Raw genomic sequence first — 20,864 nt, 5'->3', positions numbered from 1 at the left:
ACTGCTAAGTTGGCTGTTAGGATATCCTTTAAAAAATAAAAAAGACATCTTAACATCCACACACCAAGCATGCCTTGAGTGCTTTAGTTCTCTAACCTTGTTGAATTATCACCACTGAACATGTTACTAGCCATAACGTGTTTAAAACCGCATGTATAGAGCATGTTTCTGGATGCATGGCTGAATTCTGTGTTACTTTGCATGTAGTAAATACAGTCAGACACCATGCTAAATTACTGCTCTCACAAACTGACACGACAAGATCAGAGTGGTCATTATGTCCCTCGTTCTTACGTCAGAGTGACAACATGTTGAAAACCTTGGATTAAAATCTCTGTTTACTGATTCAATCAGTGAGCCTTGCCTTACAGTCTGCTCTGCCTTTCATTCGTCAGAGTCCTGCAGCATGTGATTGAGCTGTTGCTACACCCGGCGGCTGCTCTCTAACTGACCCGACCTTCTCTCAGGACGGTATGTTTTTTACTCTCACCGTTAACGGGTCGCACACACGTTGCGTGATTGTTGGGATCAGTGGGAAGGAAAGGTGACCCGTGGCATGGCTGAATTCTGCTCCAGCTGCGCTCTGTGCTGGACACAGTCAGACACCATGCAACAGCCTCTTCTCATTTCTGCCAAAGACAAAAATCACCTGGGCAACTGCTTTCCTCAGCTTTGTCTGGCTACACAGGAATGAGTACAGTGATGTACTTGACATTCATGAAAAGTTTTTTTTTTAGAAATTAATTTTCCTGCCGTATTTTCCAGCAGGGGGCCCAGTTTCCAAACGGGAAGAGACTCAACGTTTTCATCTGTGGTAACTACACTTCACTGAAATGCTTTTTTCCTCCTTCTTTTTTTTGACAGTCACAAAACAATTGTCTGTGGCATTATTATTATTTAATTTTTTTTACACCATTTAAAAACTACGTGAAACATCTTGTTTTATGTAACACAATCACTTTTCACACCTGGACACAGCCAGACTGCACATGAAGCTAAAAACAGACACAGCAGGGAATGAGGAAGGCCCTGTGCCAGAAACAAGTCCTCTGTGACCTGTGGTGTTTTCTGTGACCCCTTCTCCCTCACTCCTTCATAATAAACCTGTCACTGTGCTGAAACCAACCCTGTGTGTGCTGCATTTGTGTAGGTGGGAACAAAGCGCTCCGGGAGAGATGCATAAAACATCCAAAATACCCTCACCTTAAAGACACAACTTTCAAATACATGAAAGGTTTAATATGTTTATATTATGCAAATTAAAGTACTCTCTTATTAGAGCAATTGTCATTATATAATATTTTTAACCTGTACAGTCTCAAATATACAAGTTCACTGAAATTTCAACCATCCAGACTCGAGACATTTTGGGGAAAAAAACAAACTTTAAAACTAAAATCTACATACTAGTCTTACAGTAAGTGAATAAATAGTCTATTCAAAAGATGAAGACTTGACTCAGCGCCTTGGAGGCTACATTCCCCAAAATTAAGAACTTCTTACTTTCCAGAACATTCTCTGCTTCTTCAAAACAGAAATCCAAAAGCCTCTCATGCATAGAAAGTTTTTCAAGCATGTCCTCCAAACGTTAACATTCAAAGAACACCCTAGTCGGGCTGTTTCTTAGTTTATGAGTTTTGTTTCTGGAGTAGAAGTGATTCCCAGTCCTGTGGACACTTTACCAGCCGTGTTGGCCCTGCTCATCCGCCTCGGCGGCTAGGGACAGCAGGACGATCTTCGGAGAGTTCTCGAAAAGCGCAGCCCTGTTCTGAGTTTGGCCCTTCTTGACCCAGTGGCCGTAGATCTTGAAGGCGCATGCGTCGATGAGTTTGCGGATGGGCTTGACGGCGTACGGGTCGCTCTTTATCACCTCCTTGGTGACGGGTTTGGCACGTCGGTAGTGGCAGTAAATGCGCATCGTGGCGAGCACCGTCATGCAGATGACCTGATGGAGAAGCATAACCATAACAACGGAGTGGTAGTTTCGCCTTAAATCGTGATCCAAATTGACTGTTTCTCTTTTGTATTTTGTCATTAATATGTAAATGACAGCTGTTTAATGAAGATTCAGATGTTAATTCATAATGTAATGAGTTGAAATGGAATAGTTTCTTTTCTCTTTTCAGCCACTCCAACATTATACAGTAAATAAGACCAAAGGATGTCAGTAAAATAAAATTAAAAGGTAACAACTGGTATAGTGTAGAAGCTCAATAACAAAGTTACCTTACCATTGGTAAACGTACAAGAAGGAAAATGTAGAGACCCGTGTGAAGGAAAATGTAGAGACCCGTCTTAAGTTGGTCAGTGAACATCAAAATGATTCAGTGGTTTGAGAGAAAAATCTGATCTATTCAACCCAAAATTAAACTCTTTGGGATAAATTCACCCAGTATTTGGAAGAAAATTAGAGTATGATGTGAAGGATGACATTTAAAAATTCAACTGCAGCAGTAGATGTCAATTATTCTTAGTGACCGTTTTCTTATAAATCACAATCACAGTTAGATTTTTACAATCTAACTGCTTGGAGGGGCTCTCAACCAGAACCCAGGAAATGGGTCTTTAAACTCAACAAAGACCCAGAAGTAATAAAGGAGCGACCAAAGATGGCTCATTGGAGACCAAGTGGACTAAATATTTTACAGGGGGATTTACTACTTATTTAACTGTGATGTGTAAATCAATCTTTGTACAGTATGATTTGGAAATATTGTGGGTATTTTGATCTTTTTTTTCTCTACACTTTCAAATGAAAAAAATTAAGTGTTGATTTTATTGTTGGTGCGATTTACACCCCTAGAGATGGGATTAAATACTATTTCCATGCTCTGGACGCATTAATTAATAGAATCAGAAAAAAGACTCAAATTCAGTTAATAAAGTGTATAACTGATGGAAACAGACTTGGCCACAGTCTAGGAGATCATTCAGACCAAAAACAAATCTCAAAAATCTTTCAATCCAGTGAAATTGTTTTTGTTGTTAAGGAAACCGTCACCTTCAGCATCTGCTTCATTTTTAGCCTGTGGATGAAATCTCTCGAATCAGGCAAACTCTTCAAATGCTAGCAAACTATTTTGATTCCATTTGTCTTGAAATCTGACTTTTCCTTACCTTGAACCGCCTGTATGGACTGAACCGTCGCACCTCGTTCACCACGTACTGGGAGAAAAATGTGTGGTTCAGAACATCTGACGCAGTGAACCGCTGCCTCGGATCCACCACCAACATCCGGGAGATCTGAGCAAAAAGCACTTTTAGATTTCTAAAAGCTTATTGCAGGCAAAGACGAGCAAAACAAGCCTACCAGATCTTTGACTGTGTCAGAGCGATCCTCCCACTCTGGAGATGAGAAGTCGTAGCTCCCTGCTAAAATCATCCGCAACATCAGCATCTGTTTTCTGTGCCAGAAAGGCGGAGAGCCGGCCAGCAGCGTGTACATAATCACACCAGCGCTCCATCTGTAAACACAAACACCAACAGCAGGCAAATCTGTGACCTGGTTAAGCAGAAACTATATACCAGCTATCTAACTGAAGCTTCAATAATAGCAGCATAAACGGAACAGGTCATGTGAGACGGACGTGGTTTCGTCTCTGGTCACTCACATGTCAACAGCTGTACCGTATCCTTGGTGATCTGCATCCATGGAGCACTCGATGATCTCAGGAGCCAGGTAACCAGGGGTCCCACACACTTCTGAAGTAAACACAGTCAAACAGATGGAAACTTTTACTTTTAAAAAAAACTGAGTACACTTCTTTCTGCTTTTTGAACACACTGCACTCTGCATCCACAGGTATGTACTGTGAACAGGGATGTTAAATGTTTAATCAAAGAAACATCCTTTTTTCAGAGCTAGATAGAAAACTGACATTTTCTAAAATGAACAGAATAACACTAACTTTAGGAATTGAAGTGCAGTTGAAATCAGATACATTGTATGAAAGGACATGACCTTGTTCACCCCCAAGTCGACTTAAACCTTTCCTCTTCAAGCCATTTAGTGTTAATTTTATTCCCTAAATGTGGAACTTAGATTTGTTTAAACTTTTTCTTACAAAGTCACTAGTTTAAATACATTTTTTTGAAACTTAAACTGTATTTTTTGGCCCGTTGCTCCTGGTTTTACTCAATCAGTTTTGTATATTGCTTTACTCAAACACACTTTCTCTGCCTGCAAACGTTTTTTTTTATGGAATGAGATCAGGGCTTTGTAATAATCACTGAAATAATGAGTTTATTGTCCTTACACCATTTTGTAACTAATTTGGCAGTATGATTAGGGTCATTCTCCAAGTCAAAGGCTCATTTGTATAATCTCATAATATAAAACTTTCATACGTCAAAAATGTTTTTTCCTGCTTTATGTCTTCTATTTTGATGAAACTCACCAGTATGTGTAAATATCTCTTTGTAAAAGTAAATTATAAAATATCTGAATCTCTTTTGCATGAAAAAAATCCAAACCCAGATACATTTAATAAAAGGAAACTCTCTTTCACCTCCTTAATGAATGTGGATAATTACTGAAATTTCTCTATATTTTTGTTAAATATAAATTTATATTATAATGAGGAGACTGATATATTTCGGCACATGTATTGTGCATTAATAGTATTATATGCCTGATATTTATGGACTATAAATGAGGGTGCTACATGCCAGGTAAAACTTTACATCCTGTTATAGTTGTAAATGTTAATAAACAATAAATGTGACTAATAGAAAAAAATCCTTTATAGGCAAATAAGTTCCCAGTTATTAGTCATTACACTCTTCTCTCAGCATTGTTATCATTTTCATAATTGTATGATCAGTGATGACTGATAAATAATAGTGCTGTCCTTTGAGTTTCAATGATTCATTCCATGCTAAAGAGCCCCCTGGTGGTGGAAGAAAAATCCACAGAAAAGCCGCACCGGGCTGTAAGCCGCTTGGCTAAAAGCGTGGGGGGGAAAAGTATCGGCATATAGTCCGAAAAATAAGGTACATAAATCCTTACAAACAGACATAATGACAACTCCAAGCTTTGACTTTAAATACCAACAATCAACATGGAAGTACAGTAAAAGAGTCGGGGTGTTTAGTGGGTGGTAGAGAACTTCTGCTGAACCTCTAAATAGATTTGTTTTTTCAGTTCACCGCTTGCATTATTTTTATATCTTTAACACACACACAAAAAAAAGAGTCTGCTTTACAAATGTATAAAAAAAAATAATTTGTAGTTTTTTTTGTTTACATTTTTGGAATTGAGAATGTGCCAGAACTCAAAGTCAGGTTTAAGTGTTGACATTTTTCAGAGCGTGTTTTAGAGATATCACCACACTGAGATGATGGTTCTCCCCCAGCAGATGTACAGTTCATCAAAAACTTTCCTTGCCAGCTCCTACTGCTAATGATCTTAAGCTTTCTGAGAAGTCTATTTAGAAAGCTCAGCGCACTGAGACCCTCTGTGGCGGTACGCGATGTCCTGTGCTGTTCATAGCAGGAAGCACACTTTGCAACCAGATCCAGATTTACGCCCCCTGACCACCAACTGCTGCTGTAATGACCAGCACAATCTGCAGGCAGCAAAGACCGCAAGAGCAGGAAGTGACACTGTAGCTATTGTTGAACTTTGAGTCAAAGCTTGGAGTTGTCATTGTGTCTCTTTGTAAGGATTTATGTACCTTATTTTTCGGACTGTAAGCCGCTACTTTTTCCCCACGCTTTGAGCCAAGCGGCTTACAGCCCGGTGCGGCTTTTCTGTGGATTTTTCTTCCACCACCAGGGGGCTCTTTAGCAGGGAGTGAATCATTCATTGGAAGTCAAAATTGGAAATCAAGGAAGAAGGCGCTAATTTTCATTTAGAACAAGCACATGCTAGCAGCAGGCACAACGGAGGAACGTTTTCAAACTCATATGATGCAGCTTTTAAGTTGAATGTTATCAGATTGATAGCCGCTGCACGTAAGCTCGGCGTGAATAAATCTATGGTTCTACGTTGGAGACGGAGGGCTGCGTCCTTAGCAGATTTATTAAGGATGCAGTCCTCTGCTGTGTTCTTGAGAGCGGCGGAGATACCAGCAGTTTATAGCCCGGTGCGGCTTATATATGTACGTTTCCAGTTGTTGTTTTTTTTTATTGTAGGCGCTGCTTATAGTTAGGTGCTCTCTATAGTCCGGAAAATACGGTAAACTTAAAAGGTAATTTTGATGAGATGTCTGCCGTGTTTAAATTGGTCACTATGGAAACCGTTCACTCACCTTTCAGTGTCTGTCCTGGCTGGATCTGCACAGCGAAGCCAAAATCTGTGAGTTTGATGTTCATGTTGTCGTCCAGCAGGATGTTCTCAGGTTTAAGGTCCCGATGAACGATGTTTTGGCTGTGAAGGAACTGGAGCACCTCCAGCAAAGCACGCATAATCTTTCTAAAAGGAGTAACACGTTAAATTGTAAAATGTCTTTAAAAACATTACACTACCTAAGAAAACTTGCTTTCTGACCTGGCTTCTTTCTCTGTCAAAGTTACTTTCTCAGTGAGGTAGTCAAAAAGTTCCCCTTTCTTCATCCTGAGGGAAAGAAAACAAGACATTACAGAAGCTGCAGGATATCTGACGCGTTATATCTGTCAGTCCTGACACTTACAGATCAAAAACCAGGAAAAAGAAGGCTTTGGACTCATAGCAATCTTTCAGCTGTACTGGAGAGGAGAATTCAATTCATCAGTGGAGCTAAATATCTAAGCATCATCGGACAAAGGTCAAAAAAATCTTTCCAGTTAAACTGAGAATAAGAGAAAGTGCTTACTGATGTTTTCCTGCCCGCAAACTTTCCTAAGAATGTCGATCTCCTTCACCGTGGCTTCTCGGATCTCCTCGATCTCCTGCGGAGTCATTTTGTCAGACGGGGTGATGTCTATGATCTTTACGGCATATTCCTGATCCGTGCGCTTGTCCACACAGCGACGGACCACACTGCTTACTCCCCTGTCCAATGAAGAGAGGAAAACATCAGCTTGTGTGGGATCTTGATTAATATCTGAGCAGAAACTTTACATGTCTGTTCAGTTTAGTTGGAACTTCAGTCTCATATGATAATTTATGCTTTTATCTGCCTGTTAACATTCATTTGCACACAGAAATGAATTAAAACTTCTGTTACTGTATTCTGATGAAATTGATTTTTTTTTTTAAAGGTTGAGTCTCAGAGTTCAACCTGCTGAAACTAAACCCCCCTGACTGTGGATCTGACTGTCAATGAACAGAATGTCCTCACTTCCAGCGACCAGCTGACCTGTATGTGAGAAATGCATCAAAGTTATGTAATGACTTAGCAAGACTGCTGTTACCAAAACCTTCTTAGAGCTGTAACCTTTGTCCACAACACGCTGAAGTTAATGAATGCTGCCTCCTGCACACTGAGCCTTACGTAACATCTGACGGGCGGCAGGAATGACAATGAGCAAGATCTGGGTTTTGTTTCAATTCACTAAAAACTCATGGGACGCACCATGAGTTTTTTAACTCATGGTTGTTTAACTCACGTTTAGTCAATTCACAACCACAAACTTAAAAAGTGTAAAGGAAATGAAAACAAAGGGATCCATGGATGTTTTACAGATATAAATATGAGAAGAGGAGTGTGCATGCAATGATCTAAAAAAAAAAAAAAAACTATTCACACCCTGAGAAATTTTCTACACATTGTGTTTTTGCTTTTCTTTTTCCTGCACCTAGACGTTTTTAGTACTCAAACAAATTAGACAGTCAAACACAGATAAAGTAAAAACAAAATACAGTTTTCAAATTATGCTTTAAGTTATTAGATCCAAACTGGCCTTTTTCTAAAATATAATTTACCTTCTTGTTAAATTATTATAAAACTTTGATCATCGTACATAGTAATAGTAATACCATTGTTGAGCTGAGCCTTTTTGCTGTACAAGCTCTACATTTTGAAATCTGAAGGCTTTAGATCATGGATTTCAAACTCTATCCATCAACGACTGTTGTCCTCCATCTGTCACATGCATCATTACATGTCCTGCAGATCTGATTAAAATGACTGAATAACCTCTACAGCTTGCACCCGAGTTTGATGGAGTCCAACTAATGACCTACGTTTTTGACTGAGGTGTGTTGAAGCAGAGACAAATAAAAGTTGTAGGACGTCAGCTTCCAAGGACTGGAGATCCTTTGTTTAGGTCAAAGCATATTTATATGGACTAACATTAACAAAGTCTAGCCTTAAATCTAACTCAGAGAACCTACATTTGTAACCCTGTATTTCAATTAGGTGATGCTTTCTGTTCATTTATCACATTACATATATTTACTGCCTACTATACTTTACTGCTAAAAAAATCCTAGCTCCTGAGATAAATGTTTACAGGCAAACTCGTGTGCTTGCAGCAACCTAAATAAGGATGCAAAAGACCATTGTATCTTATGAGTCTTTAAAAAAAGCACCAAAGACCAAGTCTCTGAAGGGCAGAACATGTTTGGACCTTCAGTAGTTCCGTGTCTCACGGTGCTTGCTCACATACCTGCCCAGAATCTCCTTGGGGTCGTACTTGTCGTAGAACTCCTTCGCTCCCACCCAGTCTGGGATCTCCTCCTCTTTGGTCATGACGGAGCGACGCTGGTTCACTTCCAAATGTGTGTACAGCTGTTTTCCTCTTATAGCTCGCAGCACACTGCAGGAAACGCACACGCTTAAAACAACACTGGCACAACACAGGCGGTTCTCAAGTTGCTCTGAGTGTCAAGTAACTTTTAATGAGTAATTCCTAGGGCTGGACAATAAATCATGAACAACATGTATAGTGACAGGGAGGGAGGCAAAGGAAGTGCTTTAGCCTCTAAGCCTTAGTAAGGTTGGTGGCATCAACTCACTTGGTGTCTGGTTACTAAGCGACAGCTTGTTGAGTAAACGCACACAGTTGTGGCTTTTGCTTTGCCCCCTTACCTGCTGCAGATCTGTACACCTTTCCTGTGGATAAAACAGGAAAGGTGACGCCACCAGTTTGGGAGTATTTCAGACATTTTAAACAAAAAACGAATTAATAATTACCTGTAAGACTGATATTAAACACTTATATAGTGATATGTTTTTCAGTCATATCGTCCAGCTCCAGGAATTCATTACCTCCCGTTTCTGTGATGGACTGACCATCTGTCCAGGGTGTCACCACCTTTCGCCCTTTAACATTAAGTAGGTATAATTATGACATGCATGGCCTAATTTTCTTAGCTACTCTTCTAAATAGGAAAGGATTGAGAACATTTCAATCAAGTCCAGAGACAGGATGCTAAAGGGGGACTTTGGAGGGGTCAACAAGTTTCCTTAACCACTAGATGCTATCTACATGCCAGGAAAATGATTTTATTGTCCTACTCTCACTTATAAATGTAGGGAGTTTGCTAAATGAGGAAAGGATTTGCTCTAGAACTACATGCAGTAGTCAGATGATACCAATGGTGAGTTAGTGCATCACAAACTGTTTAGTTTTTAAAAGGGGGACTGTATAAGAAGGCCAATGTTTTAGTTATTCTAGTACACGGAATTTTTTGTTCCTATATTGGAAGGCCTAATCAATTTATTTGTGAGGTCTGTGTATCTCAGACCTCAAAAGGGGGACTGTTGAGAAAAATTATTATTTTGAGTGTTTAAGGACATTTGAAATACAGATCTGTTTCTTCCAGAAGACTGGGAATGGGTCATCATCGGTTGTTTAGAAGCAGGATACTTTGAACCATAGATTATGGTTTTCATTTGACCATATTCTATGGTCAAGTGAAAACAGAAATGATTCACCAAAAACATTTTTCCTCCCTGCCCTCAGATCTAAAACCTTTAGAAAGATGGAGGGTGAGCTGATAAAAACTTGGACCCAGGACTACAGACAAGAGTGCATGTAACCAGGAAATAGTCAAAGATCATTTTTTTGGAATTAAAACTTTTGATGTCTGGAGAAGTTTTGCCCCACAGTGATATTTTTGCCCCCCGTTGAATAAAAGTACTCAAATTAAAAGCTGTTCTAGATTTTTCATTGTGTGATTACGCTTCTATTTAATATCAGATCCTTTTAGTATCTTCATTTACCCATCGCCAGTAAAGCCAAAGAAACGCTTTGTTTACTCACCGCGTCGATCAGTTTTTTCTTTCAGCTGTTCCGAAGGGACTCCATGCTTGAACTGGACGTCCTTCCAAAAAGCGTAAAATCAGCCACAAAGAAACCCAGTCAGACCCCAGTGCTGTGGAATAGCTGTAGGATTGCTGGTCCCATGTTATAAAGGTTGAGCTTTAATGTCAAATGCCAAAAATAAATGGGTTCTTCCGCAGCAGCAGCAGCTCAGCACATGCACACAGTAGAGATCCCCAAACTCAAACCCAGCAGCTTCTTCTCCCACAGCTGTGGACACTTTGAAAATCTTCCCATGTTCAGTTTGTGGTCTGCACCGAGATTAGAGTGACACGACAGGTGCTGCAGCCTTGAGGTATCCCTGCATTGAAGCTCCTAAATCTAATTGAAGAGTGTAACAGATAAGAATAGAAACATTTCAGCATAGTGTAATGTAGTCTGACTGAGGAGGCAGTGAAATGAAACACAGCGACATTATCATCCAAGTGCTTTATTCGTTTTCTCCTCGTTACAACCAAACCAAAAGGTGAGAATCAGGAGCTTTATTCTACATATCCGGTGTTATTTGAGATTTTATAACGAAAGCACTGCTAATGAAAAGCACTGTTAAAATTACACTCAACTCAAAACATGACACCAAAATATATAAACAGTATTTATAAGACTATCATTACAAACTCTGCAGCAGTGTTCTCACAACGAAATAATGTTGCCCAAAGTCAATTATTTAAATAAAAGTGTGTTTATTGATTTATTGATCCCTTGTAGATTACACCCCGCTAGAATCTGGTGAGCTGACGTGTGATTTCAACTCTGCAGGCCTTTGTCTCCATCTCAAGAAAAACCTAAAGAGAAAAAGAAAAGTTCAATGAGAGGTGCATTCTACTTTGTCAATAATAACAGGAAATATCCTTCTATACATTATAGGAAATACGATAAGCATTTAGGAACCACTAAGAAAACCAGGAATGAGGCTTAAAAAGCCACACTACTCCCCCTAGTGGTTATATTGAGTAACAGTCTTTCATAATACTGCAAAGTCATCCCCAGTCCTATTTTACTTTCTCAAAAATGCCCTCATTTTCTTGTCCCCATCAGAAAAAAATAAAAGATGGATATATAAAGGAAGAAAATGTAACTGAGCTTTTATTTAAAAAATATATAACGTTGACACAGGTTACAATGGTAAGTTGTGTCAACTGCACAGAGTAAACTTCTAATTTGACAATTGTGCAACAAACTTTACAGGTGTTCAGTGTTGTATTCAATCATTTTAATGAAAAGTTGAGTGGAAGGTAAAGGTTTGATTAAAAGCGGTGTTTTTGCGTAAAAGCACCAGGAACGCCAGTAGCAGAGGTTTTTGAAGCAAAGCAGTTTGGAGGTGATTCATGTGGACTGTGGCTGGACTCTGAGCTTCAAGCGCCACCAGAAACATACGTATCCAGAACATGGACTACAATTGAAACGTTCCTTGTTTTAAAGTCACTTCTAAACTACATCCAGTATCAGAAGAGCCTTAATTAGACTAATCAGATAAAGGATCGAGTCTCCAGAGACAGAAATAGGATCTGTATAAGGAAATAATAGAGCACCTCATGCTTCCCTCTGTCAACCTTTGCAGAGAAGCCGATTTCTTTTTTTCAGGAGGCCTTGAGATGTCTTCAAACTACTAAAAGTATCTGACCATTGGCTTTTGATTGGTCAACAACATTGGAGTGACCTCAAACAGTATTTGGAAAATTGTCAAGAGGAAGATGAGTGGCAACTAAAAGTTAACAATGCAGAAGAGCTGAAGGTCCCATAAAAGCAACCTGGACTTCCTCAACACCTCAGCAGCCTGCAGTTGCAGGCTGATGTCCTCCATGCCACGCTGCATTGATGCAGTAATTCATGCAAAAGGAGCCTAAACCAGTTTCAGCCTGTACATTAAGTACACAATGTATTAAAATGAGATTTCTGAATCACATGCAGAAGCCTTGGATTTTATTGAAGAATCCAATTTTATTTTAAATATATTCTATAAAAGCATTTAGCAATGAAATGTACCGGTAAGGAGATAAAACTTGAAATTGACAGGGTTTTTTTAAATAGAATTTAAAAAAAGATAAAGCTACATGGCAAACAGATTCAGAAATAATCATAATTATTGTACACTTACCATTAGCAGACCTGCACTGTTTGAGTACCTCACTGAATCCCTCACAGAGCTTCAGGTCACTCTGGTTCTGAGCACATTCCAGGAACTGCTTGAGTTCGTAGGAGCAGACCTCCTGCTGCTGCTGCTGGCCTGCTTGCTGCTGGTACGGCTCCTATGGACAGAAACCACATGAAGATGTGCTGACAGATCCACTGAATGTGTAGAAAGCAACTTTTTGCATCTGCAGTTCCTTCCAGAGATACAATTCTTACAGTACAAAGTGTAAAACACAAATCAGGCTTACATGTATTCCACTTCAGATATTTCGTTACAAGCAATACTTCATACATTTTCCTGTTTCTGTTATAAAATGTGCTTCTTTTATTTTATTTTTGTTCCTGCATTAAAATCGTGTTCACAATTCAAGTATTGTTATTTGCACTTGCGTATTTTAGCTCTTAAAACATTTCTATACATAGAAATGCAGAGAAGTTTAATTCTAATGTATGCCAATAGGTGTGTTTTTGAACTCGACTTCTCAATTTGAAGCAACTCCACTGATTCCAGGTTGGGCTCTTTAAAGAGGTTATTCTTGCTTACAGTACTGAATCTTTATCGTCTCTTTGCCGATCCAAACAAGAGCTTTAGCTGTCATGTACACTTTATCACCACTCTTTACTGGATCTGTGATTAAAGTCCTACCAGCTGTCTGGTAAACAAAATAATCTTCTCTAACACGATCCTGGTCTCCCAGCAAGTTGCTCATCGGTTTACCTGGTACGTGACGTCAGGACTGGCAGCCTCAGAGCGTCCTCCGCTAAAGGCTCCGGTCATGGCGTGGCCGATGGTGTGTCCCACAGCAGAGCCCACCGCCACACCGGCGGCTGTCGTTGCCATCTGTGCGAGTAAACCCGGCTGTCTGGGCGCTGCAGCCGGAGCGCCCACTGCAGACGGAGCGGCCTGCATGGGGACCGGGGCGTGAGATGGTGCCCTGGCCATTGGTGGAGGTGATGGAGGTGCTCGGCTGTGAAAAGCAAAATTCAATTAACAAGAGGCCAAACTTAATAGTACAAAACTTTTTAAAAACCTTTTTTTTTTTCTTCCTAGCAGAGATAATGTTCAAAATTAAATCTGCATCACTGTGGACTAATAAACTAACATTAAATATGGGGTTTAATAATACAGGAGTTTGTTCATAAAGACCTTTTCCCATTTGGAAAAAATTAAATGTACAAACTACACAACAGTCCAGCCTGGTGTTGTTTAAGGTCACTGACTTGGAGGTTTCTTCAGGTCGTGTTACGTAGCAGAACTGGCGAGACTAAACATCACTGTTTATTATGTTAATGTGCATTTATACATTTAAAAAAATAAAATAAAATAAGAAAAATCTATCAGCTGTTGGGCTGTTAAGCCACCAAGTTTTAAATTACTTATATAAAAACAAAACTAAACAAAAAAACTACTTGTAACTTTAACAAAATATCAGATTAATATACAACCAGTTGCGTTTGTATTCTTTATAAATATAGAATACAAACTCTGGTTTGCTGGTTTAAATGGAAATGTTTGCAGCTTTAAGATATTTTAGCGCAGAGTGACCTTCAGTCCTTTCAGTCGATGACGTCTGAAATAACTCCACTCTCTGGTCAAGACATATAAATATCCAAATACAGTTTTATATCACCGACAGACAGCGGTAAATCTCATTACGTTTCCTGGCTCAGTTTCTGTCTGACACATGACACTGTTAAAGTTACCTCGGTGTTAGCATGTAGGCTAACTCGCGCCCCAAATTCATACGGTTTCAACAACTTCTAACATTAGATATACATTACCTGGCAGGAGGGCTCATCCTGGCGGGCCGGCTTCTGCTTCCCCGTGGCATTTTCAATAACTAGGTTTATTTCACTGTCACTGTGAGAAAAGACTGACGCAACTCTGAGCCGCAGCGACACACGCTTGGTTTTATTTCGACCTTAACTTAATCCGGAACTTTCCATGTGTTACATCAGCTATCCTCCGGGTGACTTCCGGTGCCTCAAAAAACAATTGTGTAACTCACAAATGATAAGCTAATGGTTTTAAAGAACTATTTGTGTCTCATTTTATTCGTTTCATAAGAATCCTTTGACAAATACGCAAATTTGAACACATTTTTAAAGAGTTTTTAAATTTTTATTTATTTAACTATAACATGCGGGAACTTTTGTGCTTGGTCAGAAAATGTAACTAAATAGGGCAAAAAGAATTGAAGGTCAGGAGTAAAGGTGGGCTGATATGGGTTGCTGAAGGATATTTCATAGCAGCATGTCATCAATACTCCAGGTTGGATATTATTATTAAATAATCCTGTAAAATGGGAGCAATAATCACCACAGTTCCAATATTTTGGAAAAACAGAAATAGAAGCAGTTTCAAGACAGGTTAAAAATAGTTGATGTGATGGAAACATGAGAACAATGAGTAACAGAAACAAAACAAATCTGTTTTCAAGTTTATTGTTAAACTCATCTCCAAATATGGAAAGCCAACAGATAAAAAAAGTGGCTTATTTATCTCTCAAATTAAATAAATCTTACAGAAATATCTGGTCACAAACCAGAACATGTAGTAATTATACACTTTACAGTACTTCAGAAATGTACTCAATGATGTATATACAAAAGAGTACAAATTATGATAGCTTCATCATTTAAAAATTATATTAGAAGAACCATCCTCTGACCCGTTTATAGCCCACAAAAAAGAAAAACATACTATCAAATAACACCTAGAAAGACCGCTACTCCTTTTTCCCTTTCTTTTTCCGGTACCTATGTTGGTGTCCACCTCCTCTTCCTCCTCCTTTTCCTTGTGCTCTTCGTTCTCCCCATGTTGGCATAGGAGGCTCAATCTCCCCAGGCCGGCCGCCTCTGTCTGGGACGCTGCCCATTAACATCTAGGGAGAGCAACATCAGAGGTAAAAAAAAAATAAAGATGGCTTCACCCATTAAAATATGTCCACAGCTCCACCTTGTACACGGCGGTGCTCTTCCCAGCTTTTATTGGTTCAATGAAGGACTGATCTTCTCTGGCAGCCAGCAGGAGTGATGGAGACACTTGGGAGGATCCGGTGAGGGACACTAGAGACGGCACTGAGTCTAGAGCAGCCCTGCGTTCCTGCAAGCAAAAAGCTATTAAGCCAGGGAAGTTTATGTCTACGCAGCTCTAGTGAGGTCATTAACTAAAGTTAACATGTACTAGAGATGTTCAGTTGGTAGACAGTAATCCAGTAGTTTGTGACATTTGGAGCCCATTCCCAGGATGAATCGGCATGTCAGGTCTTGATGTACCAACTTTAGCTTCAATTCAGGCCTTGTGACTTTCCTCCACACTTTTAAATGGATTCAACTTTCTCTCAAGGCTGCAGTTACCCAACACTTTTTTCTCCTTCCACTTAGTTTTCCGCACATATCCGTATGCTTAGCACTCTAGACCAGTGGTCCCCAAAATGGGTTCTCAAGCCCGGCATCCTGCATGTTTTACAGTAGTTCTCTCCCTGGTTTAGCGCACCTGGATCCAATGATGGCTCATTAGAAGACCTAAGAAGAACATTGACAAGCTGAAAAGGTTGTTACTACCACCAGGGAGAGAACTAAAACGTCCAGGATTCCGGCCCTCGAGGCCCGACTTTGGGGACCACTGGTCTAGACCAACAATGACTGTGGAGTTGTTAACATAGTCAGAATAGTTTTGTGTCCAAAATTGTTTTTTACTGGTCTTATGTGATGTTCAAATGTTATGAGGAACTAAGTTTTGGCTTTTCAATGGTTGTGCACCCCCATCATCAAGTTTATTAGAAACAAACACTTGACATACATCACCCTGTGTGTGATGAGTCAACAAAATACATGATGTTTCACTTTTTTAATTGAATTATTTAGATAAATTAACCTTCACTCGCAAAACAAACTTTTAAAAATAATGTCATGAAGCTGTGACATTGTGCGTAAAAGTCAAAATGTGTTGGTTGTTATTCTGAACATATTACAATCTAAGACAGATGTAAAACTATGATTCTAATTATGTAACCATCACTGACCTGTGTAAAAAAATATTTAAATGAAAACAGGATATTTGACTGGCATTATTCATGTAAAAAATATGAACAAACTTACAATTCAAACTAAAATTTAGTTTAATTTGTTGTCTAATAAGCTCACACGGAAAATCTAAACTCTTAACCAAAAACTGAAGGATCCGCTTTCATTTCAGTTGTTAATTTAGTTCGAGTTCATTTAAAGAAAGGATTTGCCACAATACCTTTTGTTTCTCTCCCCACGCAAATGACTCGAGTGTGACCTGAAAGCGTTTAATCATCATCTGTTGCCGACACTGATAATCTACAGACAGAGTCTGATTGATCTTCTGCAGCTGCGTCTGAAAGGAACAAAAGAAAAATGTTTTAAATATTATCGATGAGAAGTTTTACATGACAGGCAAACATTCATGTGAACTTACCCACTGCTCTGAGCTGAGGCTGGTTTTCAGAAGAGGGTTTGTCGTGTCTCCACCTGGTAGATGGACAAGCTTCGACTTCACCTGAATTTAAAAAAAACAATTCTTAAGCTCTCAGGACTTTTCAGTGTAGATAAAGTTTATTAATGTCCTGTTGTTGGGCTCACTTCATTCTCCACATCTTCAAATTGCGAAGAGGCATCTAAACCGAGCGCATGCAGCAGCAGAATCCACTCCGCCTGCATCTCTGCCTTCCTTTTCTCTGTGTCTGCAGCGTCTCCGTCTTCACATTCTTCACACAAATCATCATAGCTGTAATGTTCAACTCGCTGCTCTTTCACAGGTTCTTCTTCTTCTCTGGTCAAATTCTCTTTGGGATGCAGCTCCTTCTCCTTGATTACATGAGCTGCTAGCAGCTCTGAGACAAGGAAGTCTGCAGATTCACAAAGTAAAAGGTGCGATTTCCAAAATGTTTAGAGAATATATCATCGTCCATAAGATAAAGCAGTTCCTCACCGGTGATCCTGTTTAGGGCAGACGGTTCCAGCACATCAGTCATAACAGCGAGGGGAGAGAACATGTTTGACATCAAATTTCTCAACTCTTCCACCAACAAGACGTCACCTGCTCCCCTCAGGTCTAAAAACAATAAACCAAGGTCAGTTTAACTAAGTGGTTTATTCTCCTGCTTCCACATTTGAACGTGTTTTTAAGATTATGTCTTCTAACAAAAAGACTACTCTCTGATACGCTATTTTTTTCCCTATCATTTTACAGTTATTCGTTGTCGATCTGTCACACAGATTTAAAAATAAAGTTAGCTTTTTATTTATTTTTACCCGATTTTAAACCTTTGCCAACCATAGGAAATATTATGTTAGTAATTATGAATTAACCATGAGCTGAACACTAAGTGGCCGCACGGAGGAGTTGTGGCCTCACCTGTTAGCTCCGGACACAGAGTCCTGAGTTCCGAGGACAGCCAGTTGAGCAGCGGACAGGGGAGCTCATCACACCTGCACCGCAGGAGGCAGCGGCCGCCTCTAGGGTACCTGAGCAGGAAGTGAAGACGACAGGTGAACCTCAGGGCAGGCAGCCAACAAGTTTCACCAAGCACCGTCAAGTCCCGAGTCAGTGAACTTTAAGGTTAACTGAGAAATATGAAGCCATAAATCACAGCTAGCTCTTAAGCTAACCCCAAGCTATTATTACATTTTAAACGATTTGCCATATTAACCAGAATAAGCCGGGTCGTAGTGCAAGAAAAGTTCAAGTAATTATTCCTCACCCCAGAGATACAATGGCTGAAACTGTCTGCACGCTCCTCTCCATTCTCACCGTGAAAAGTAAACGATAATTTACATCAGTTTCTATCAGTTTTCTCAACCCACAGGTGAAAGTTCAGGCGTGTTTACAAAGCCTGGTTTCCGTTTCCGTCCTGCTTCCTTTGTATCGCCCTCTACTGGCCAGGGGGAGGCACAGACAAAATACGACATCTAAACAGTAAAAATACCCAAATAATTTGATTTTTCTTTAGAAAAACCAGGGGAAAATTGTTGAAAAAACGTAATGAGGAAATAAAGTTTTACATAATATACACGAACAAAAAAAAAAAGAATTCTAATACCAATATAAAGCTTTTTTGAGAGTCTTGCACCGTTCAATATAATTTTTCCTACAGACTCACAAAACTTTCTGAAGTAATGCAGAATAAACTTTTCTCTGCTTCCTCCTAAATCATTGTCTACTTTTCTGTTGCTTTCTTAATAATCTTGTGGTTTCTAATAAACTTAGGATTACCATAATTTCCACCAAAACACTCTTGTTCATGTTTGGGATGTGTTTCTAATATATGTTGACTTCTGTTGTTGTTTTTTTCCTCTTTTTTGTACAGACAGGATTGCACAACACTGCATACGAAAAAGTTTTATCATCTAATTTTTTTAATTAAATTTTTTAAGTATGTTCATTAATAAACCTTCCCACAGAACTAAATGGCTGTGCATTTTTTTTCCTTTTATTTCTTTTTTGTTAGATGTGACTTAAGTTCTGTAATAAACAGGCCATTAAACTCTCTGTTATGCTTTGGTAAACCTCTGTCACTTCCTGTCTTAACAGATGGTTATTTATTAGGTGCACACTCTTCTTCAGCAAAGTTTGAGTCAACTTTCTATTTTTTGAAATACACAATAGTTTCAAACCAGTTCAGTGTAATGACAGCTGCTATTTTGTTTAACAAAATATTTCAATTTTTCTCATTTTTGTTACATCTATTAACTAACTTATTGCATTATAAGAAGATCCAATGTCTTTATATATATATATATATATATATATATATATATATATATATATATATATATATATATATATATATATATATATATATATATATATATATATATCAAATCACTAGACAAAGCACACACACATTGGCTGACAGGTTTGTTTTCATTTCCAAGACCACTATTCTCTCTGTCTTTGATGGGTCAAGTTTCTGAAGGCTAGATCAGTGGAGTTCACACATGATCACAGCCTAATGACTTCAGCTGGAAGGAATTCCCCAATCCTTTTCCTTACTGGAACAAACAAGAGCTGTTTAAGGAAATGGACTGATTCCCACGAAAGGAATGGGAATCCTTAGCTAGTCAAATCAAACTAGTTTGATTTTACTCAGTTTGTTTTGTATATTTAATCTGTTAATTGAGATGTCTGGGGTGTATGTAAAACAATGTTAGATCTAAAGGGTGTATATTAACTTGTGAATGCTTTGTGTATGAATCCCCTAACCTTGGTCATGTAGAGTAGGGTTGGACTGTGATTTTTAAAAACCTAAGCTGCTGCATATGTGATCTTGGTGCCAAAAAGTGTGACTAGTGAGACCTGCAATATGAAAAATATGTTTCAAAAGTAAAATAAAAAACTATCAGAGCCCTGAAAAATTGTGCAGCCTGTTCTTGTCTTTTTTTCATCATCTGCCCTCTTGGTTTTCATCCTGTTTGAGGGTTTAACAACAATAACAAACTATTACTAGCTTATTTACTGCTTGCTCCCATTAGCCCTCATGGTTAATGTAGAATCATTCATTTAAGGAAGGAGGAGAGCTAAATATAACTTTCTTTACAACGTATGTCATGCAGGAAGGATGACCTCATACAGTATGACTTAGCTGAAATTATGATTCCAAGTCAAATAGATTTTTCTGAGTTAGCAAACGATGACATAAATCCACCCAAAATCTGTTTAATAGGCTCTGTAAATGTTCTCTTGACTTTAATTAGTCTTTACGATCTGGCGCTCTCACCGCTGCGTCATGTTTTGCTGATAACATGGAGCTGGCCGAAAGCTTGGTGTCAGAGCGTGATGTAATGAGGCTGCCATTATCACCTCCCTCTGAGGATTTTATGGTTGTCAGATTTGCTTCAAGGCCACCTTTCCTGCCTCCTTCTGCACTTTCTCACCACAGATAATCTGGAACACACGTAGAACTGGCCTTATCGGTCTGACCTAGAAGAGGGCGGCGTTTGTGTGCTGCAACATTTTGTATAAGTAATTCACGTTTAATCAGACGTCTCCTTCTCCTTCTCATGTCTGGCTGTATGAGCACATGTATGAACCTGAGGGCTTTATTAGCTTTGCCTGCATGTATTGTTAAGCCCTGCAGGATTTCACAGCAGGCGTTCGGTTAAACAGCCCGTCACACTGGTGGCACATCAACAGGAACAATGGAGACAATAGTGAGCGCTGACGTACAGTCCCTCTATGTTTGCTGATACCATATGTACAGAAGCTGTGGCTTCGCTGTCTATGCGGCTCTGCCATGCGTCAGGATGCTTTGTCTCTTATTCCCCAGACACCGGTTCCTGCTCCAGGAAAGCTTACGGATGACGACCTTTAACCTCTGAAGAGCGTCTAGACAAAGAGGGGCACACACTCCCCCTCTGAGGCCGTCAGAAATCTCCCCAAACAGACTTTTATAGCAAGGACTATGACAAAACACCTGTTTATTGGTTTAGGAATAAATAAATAAATATGTAGAAATTTCTTAATGATCCATTACATGACACATGCTTAACCTTTTCAGATCATCAAAAAT

General features: G+C 39.2%; 3 protein-coding genes, 1 long non-coding RNA gene and 1 other non-coding gene across 6 annotated transcripts in view; 2 read left to right on the top strand and 3 right to left on the bottom strand.

Moving 5' to 3' along the window:
- The window catches only part of LOC103474558 (uncharacterized), a 2,515-nt gene extending 1,390 nt beyond the window's left edge, over nt 1-1,125 (top strand). Inside the window, exon 3 of the long non-coding RNA XR_535199.2 lies at nt 396-1,125. This is a non-coding gene — a long non-coding RNA (uncharacterized LOC103474558). The remainder of the gene's footprint in view (nt 1-395) is intronic.
- LOC103474557 (phosphorylase b kinase gamma catalytic chain, skeletal muscle/heart isoform) lies at nt 40-10,470 on the bottom strand. Of its 2 annotated transcripts, XM_081614257.1 has the most exons (12): nt 10,132-10,470; nt 9,060-9,188; nt 8,955-8,978; nt 8,533-8,682; nt 6,795-6,973; nt 6,633-6,687; nt 6,491-6,556; nt 6,252-6,415; nt 3,612-3,702; nt 3,311-3,464; nt 3,118-3,243; nt 40-1,945 (listed from the first exon to the last, which is right to left on the bottom strand). In XM_081614257.1, exons 4-12 carry the CDS (start codon nt 8,613-8,615, stop codon nt 1,679-1,681), a joined length of 1,185 nt encoding a protein of 394 aa, XP_081470383.1. In that variant the 5' UTR covers nt 8,616-8,682; nt 8,955-8,978; nt 9,060-9,188; nt 10,132-10,470; the 3' UTR covers nt 40-1,678. The 2 variants fall into 2 exon arrangements, with proteins under 2 accessions (XP_081470383.1, XP_008423849.1); XM_008425627.3 differs by lacking the exons at nt 8,955-8,978; nt 9,060-9,188.
- On the top strand, nt 175-250 carry LOC145554762 (small nucleolar RNA SNORA15). The gene has a single exon (XR_014090754.1). It is a non-coding gene; the product is annotated as a small nucleolar RNA SNORA15 (small nucleolar RNA).
- A 135-nt stretch (nt 10,471-10,605) lies between the features above and the next one.
- Nucleotides 10,606-14,279, bottom strand: chchd2 (coiled-coil-helix-coiled-coil-helix domain containing 2). Its single transcript, XM_008425631.3, has 4 exons — nt 14,107-14,279; nt 13,043-13,292; nt 12,290-12,440; nt 10,606-10,976 (listed from the first exon to the last, which is right to left on the bottom strand). The coding sequence occupies exons 1-4, from the start codon at nt 14,154-14,156 to the stop codon at nt 10,966-10,968; spliced, it is 462 nt and encodes a 153-aa protein (XP_008423853.2). The 5' UTR covers nt 14,157-14,279; the 3' UTR covers nt 10,606-10,965.
- Nucleotides 14,280-14,753: 474 nt separating this feature from the next.
- LOC103474563 (tRNA-splicing ligase complex subunit FAM98B) lies at nt 14,754-18,209 on the bottom strand. The gene is made up of 8 exons (XM_008425632.3): nt 18,057-18,209; nt 17,711-17,820; nt 17,285-17,407; nt 16,936-17,201; nt 16,772-16,852; nt 16,574-16,690; nt 15,284-15,430; nt 14,754-15,209 (listed from the first exon to the last, which is right to left on the bottom strand). The coding sequence occupies exons 1-8, from the start codon at nt 18,098-18,100 to the stop codon at nt 15,054-15,056; spliced, it is 1,044 nt and encodes a 347-aa protein (XP_008423854.1). The 5' UTR covers nt 18,101-18,209; the 3' UTR covers nt 14,754-15,053.
- Nucleotides 18,210-20,864: the final 2,655 nt, after the last annotated feature.

Source organism: Poecilia reticulata, chromosome 13 (genome assembly GCF_904066995.2).
Source record: "Poecilia reticulata chromosome 13, P_reticulata-male-v2, whole genome shotgun sequence".
Lineage (NCBI taxonomy): Eukaryota > Metazoa > Chordata > Actinopteri > Cyprinodontiformes > Poeciliidae > Poecilia > Poecilia reticulata.
This window is presented reverse-complemented; position numbering and strand designations above follow the sequence as displayed.

What these genes read in the sequence shown, in the direction of transcription:
- LOC103474557 (XM_081614257.1), bottom strand. Translation starts at nt 8,615, where the DNA reads ATGACCAAAGAGGAGGAGATCCCAGACTGGGTGGGAGCGAAGGAGTTC. An exon ending in TTGACAGAGAAAGAAGCCAG is followed by an intron (nt 6,416 to 6,490) that starts GTCAGAAAGCAA and finishes TACTCCTTTTAG; the next exon opens with AAAGATTATGCGTGCTTTGC. An exon ending in GTCCATACAGGCGGTTCAAG is followed by an intron (nt 1,946 to 3,117) that starts GTAAGGAAAAGT and finishes CTTCTCCATCAG; the next exon opens with GTCATCTGCATGACGGTGCT.
- chchd2 (XM_008425631.3), bottom strand. Translation starts at nt 14,156, where the DNA reads ATGCCACGGGGAAGCAGAAGCCGGCCCGCCAGGATGAGCCCTCCTGCC. An exon ending in AGGATGAGCCCTCCTGCCAG is followed by an intron (nt 13,293 to 14,106) that starts GTAATGTATATC and finishes TGCTTTTCACAG; the next exon opens with CCGAGCACCTCCATCACCTC. An exon ending in GTCCTGACGTCACGTACCAG is followed by an intron (nt 12,441 to 13,042) that starts GTAAACCGATGA and finishes TTCTGTCCATAG; the next exon opens with GAGCCGTACCAGCAGCAAGC.
- LOC103474563 (XM_008425632.3), bottom strand. Translation starts at nt 18,100, where the DNA reads ATGGAGAGGAGCGTGCAGACAGTTTCAGCCATTGTATCTCTGGG. An exon ending in TCTGTGTCCGGAGCTAACAG is followed by an intron (nt 17,408 to 17,710) that starts GTGAGGCCACAA and finishes TATTGTTTTTAG; the next exon opens with ACCTGAGGGGAGCAGGTGAC. An exon ending in AGAGCACCGCCGTGTACAAG is followed by an intron (nt 15,210 to 15,283) that starts GTGGAGCTGTGG and finishes TGCTCTCCCTAG; the next exon opens with ATGTTAATGGGCAGCGTCCC.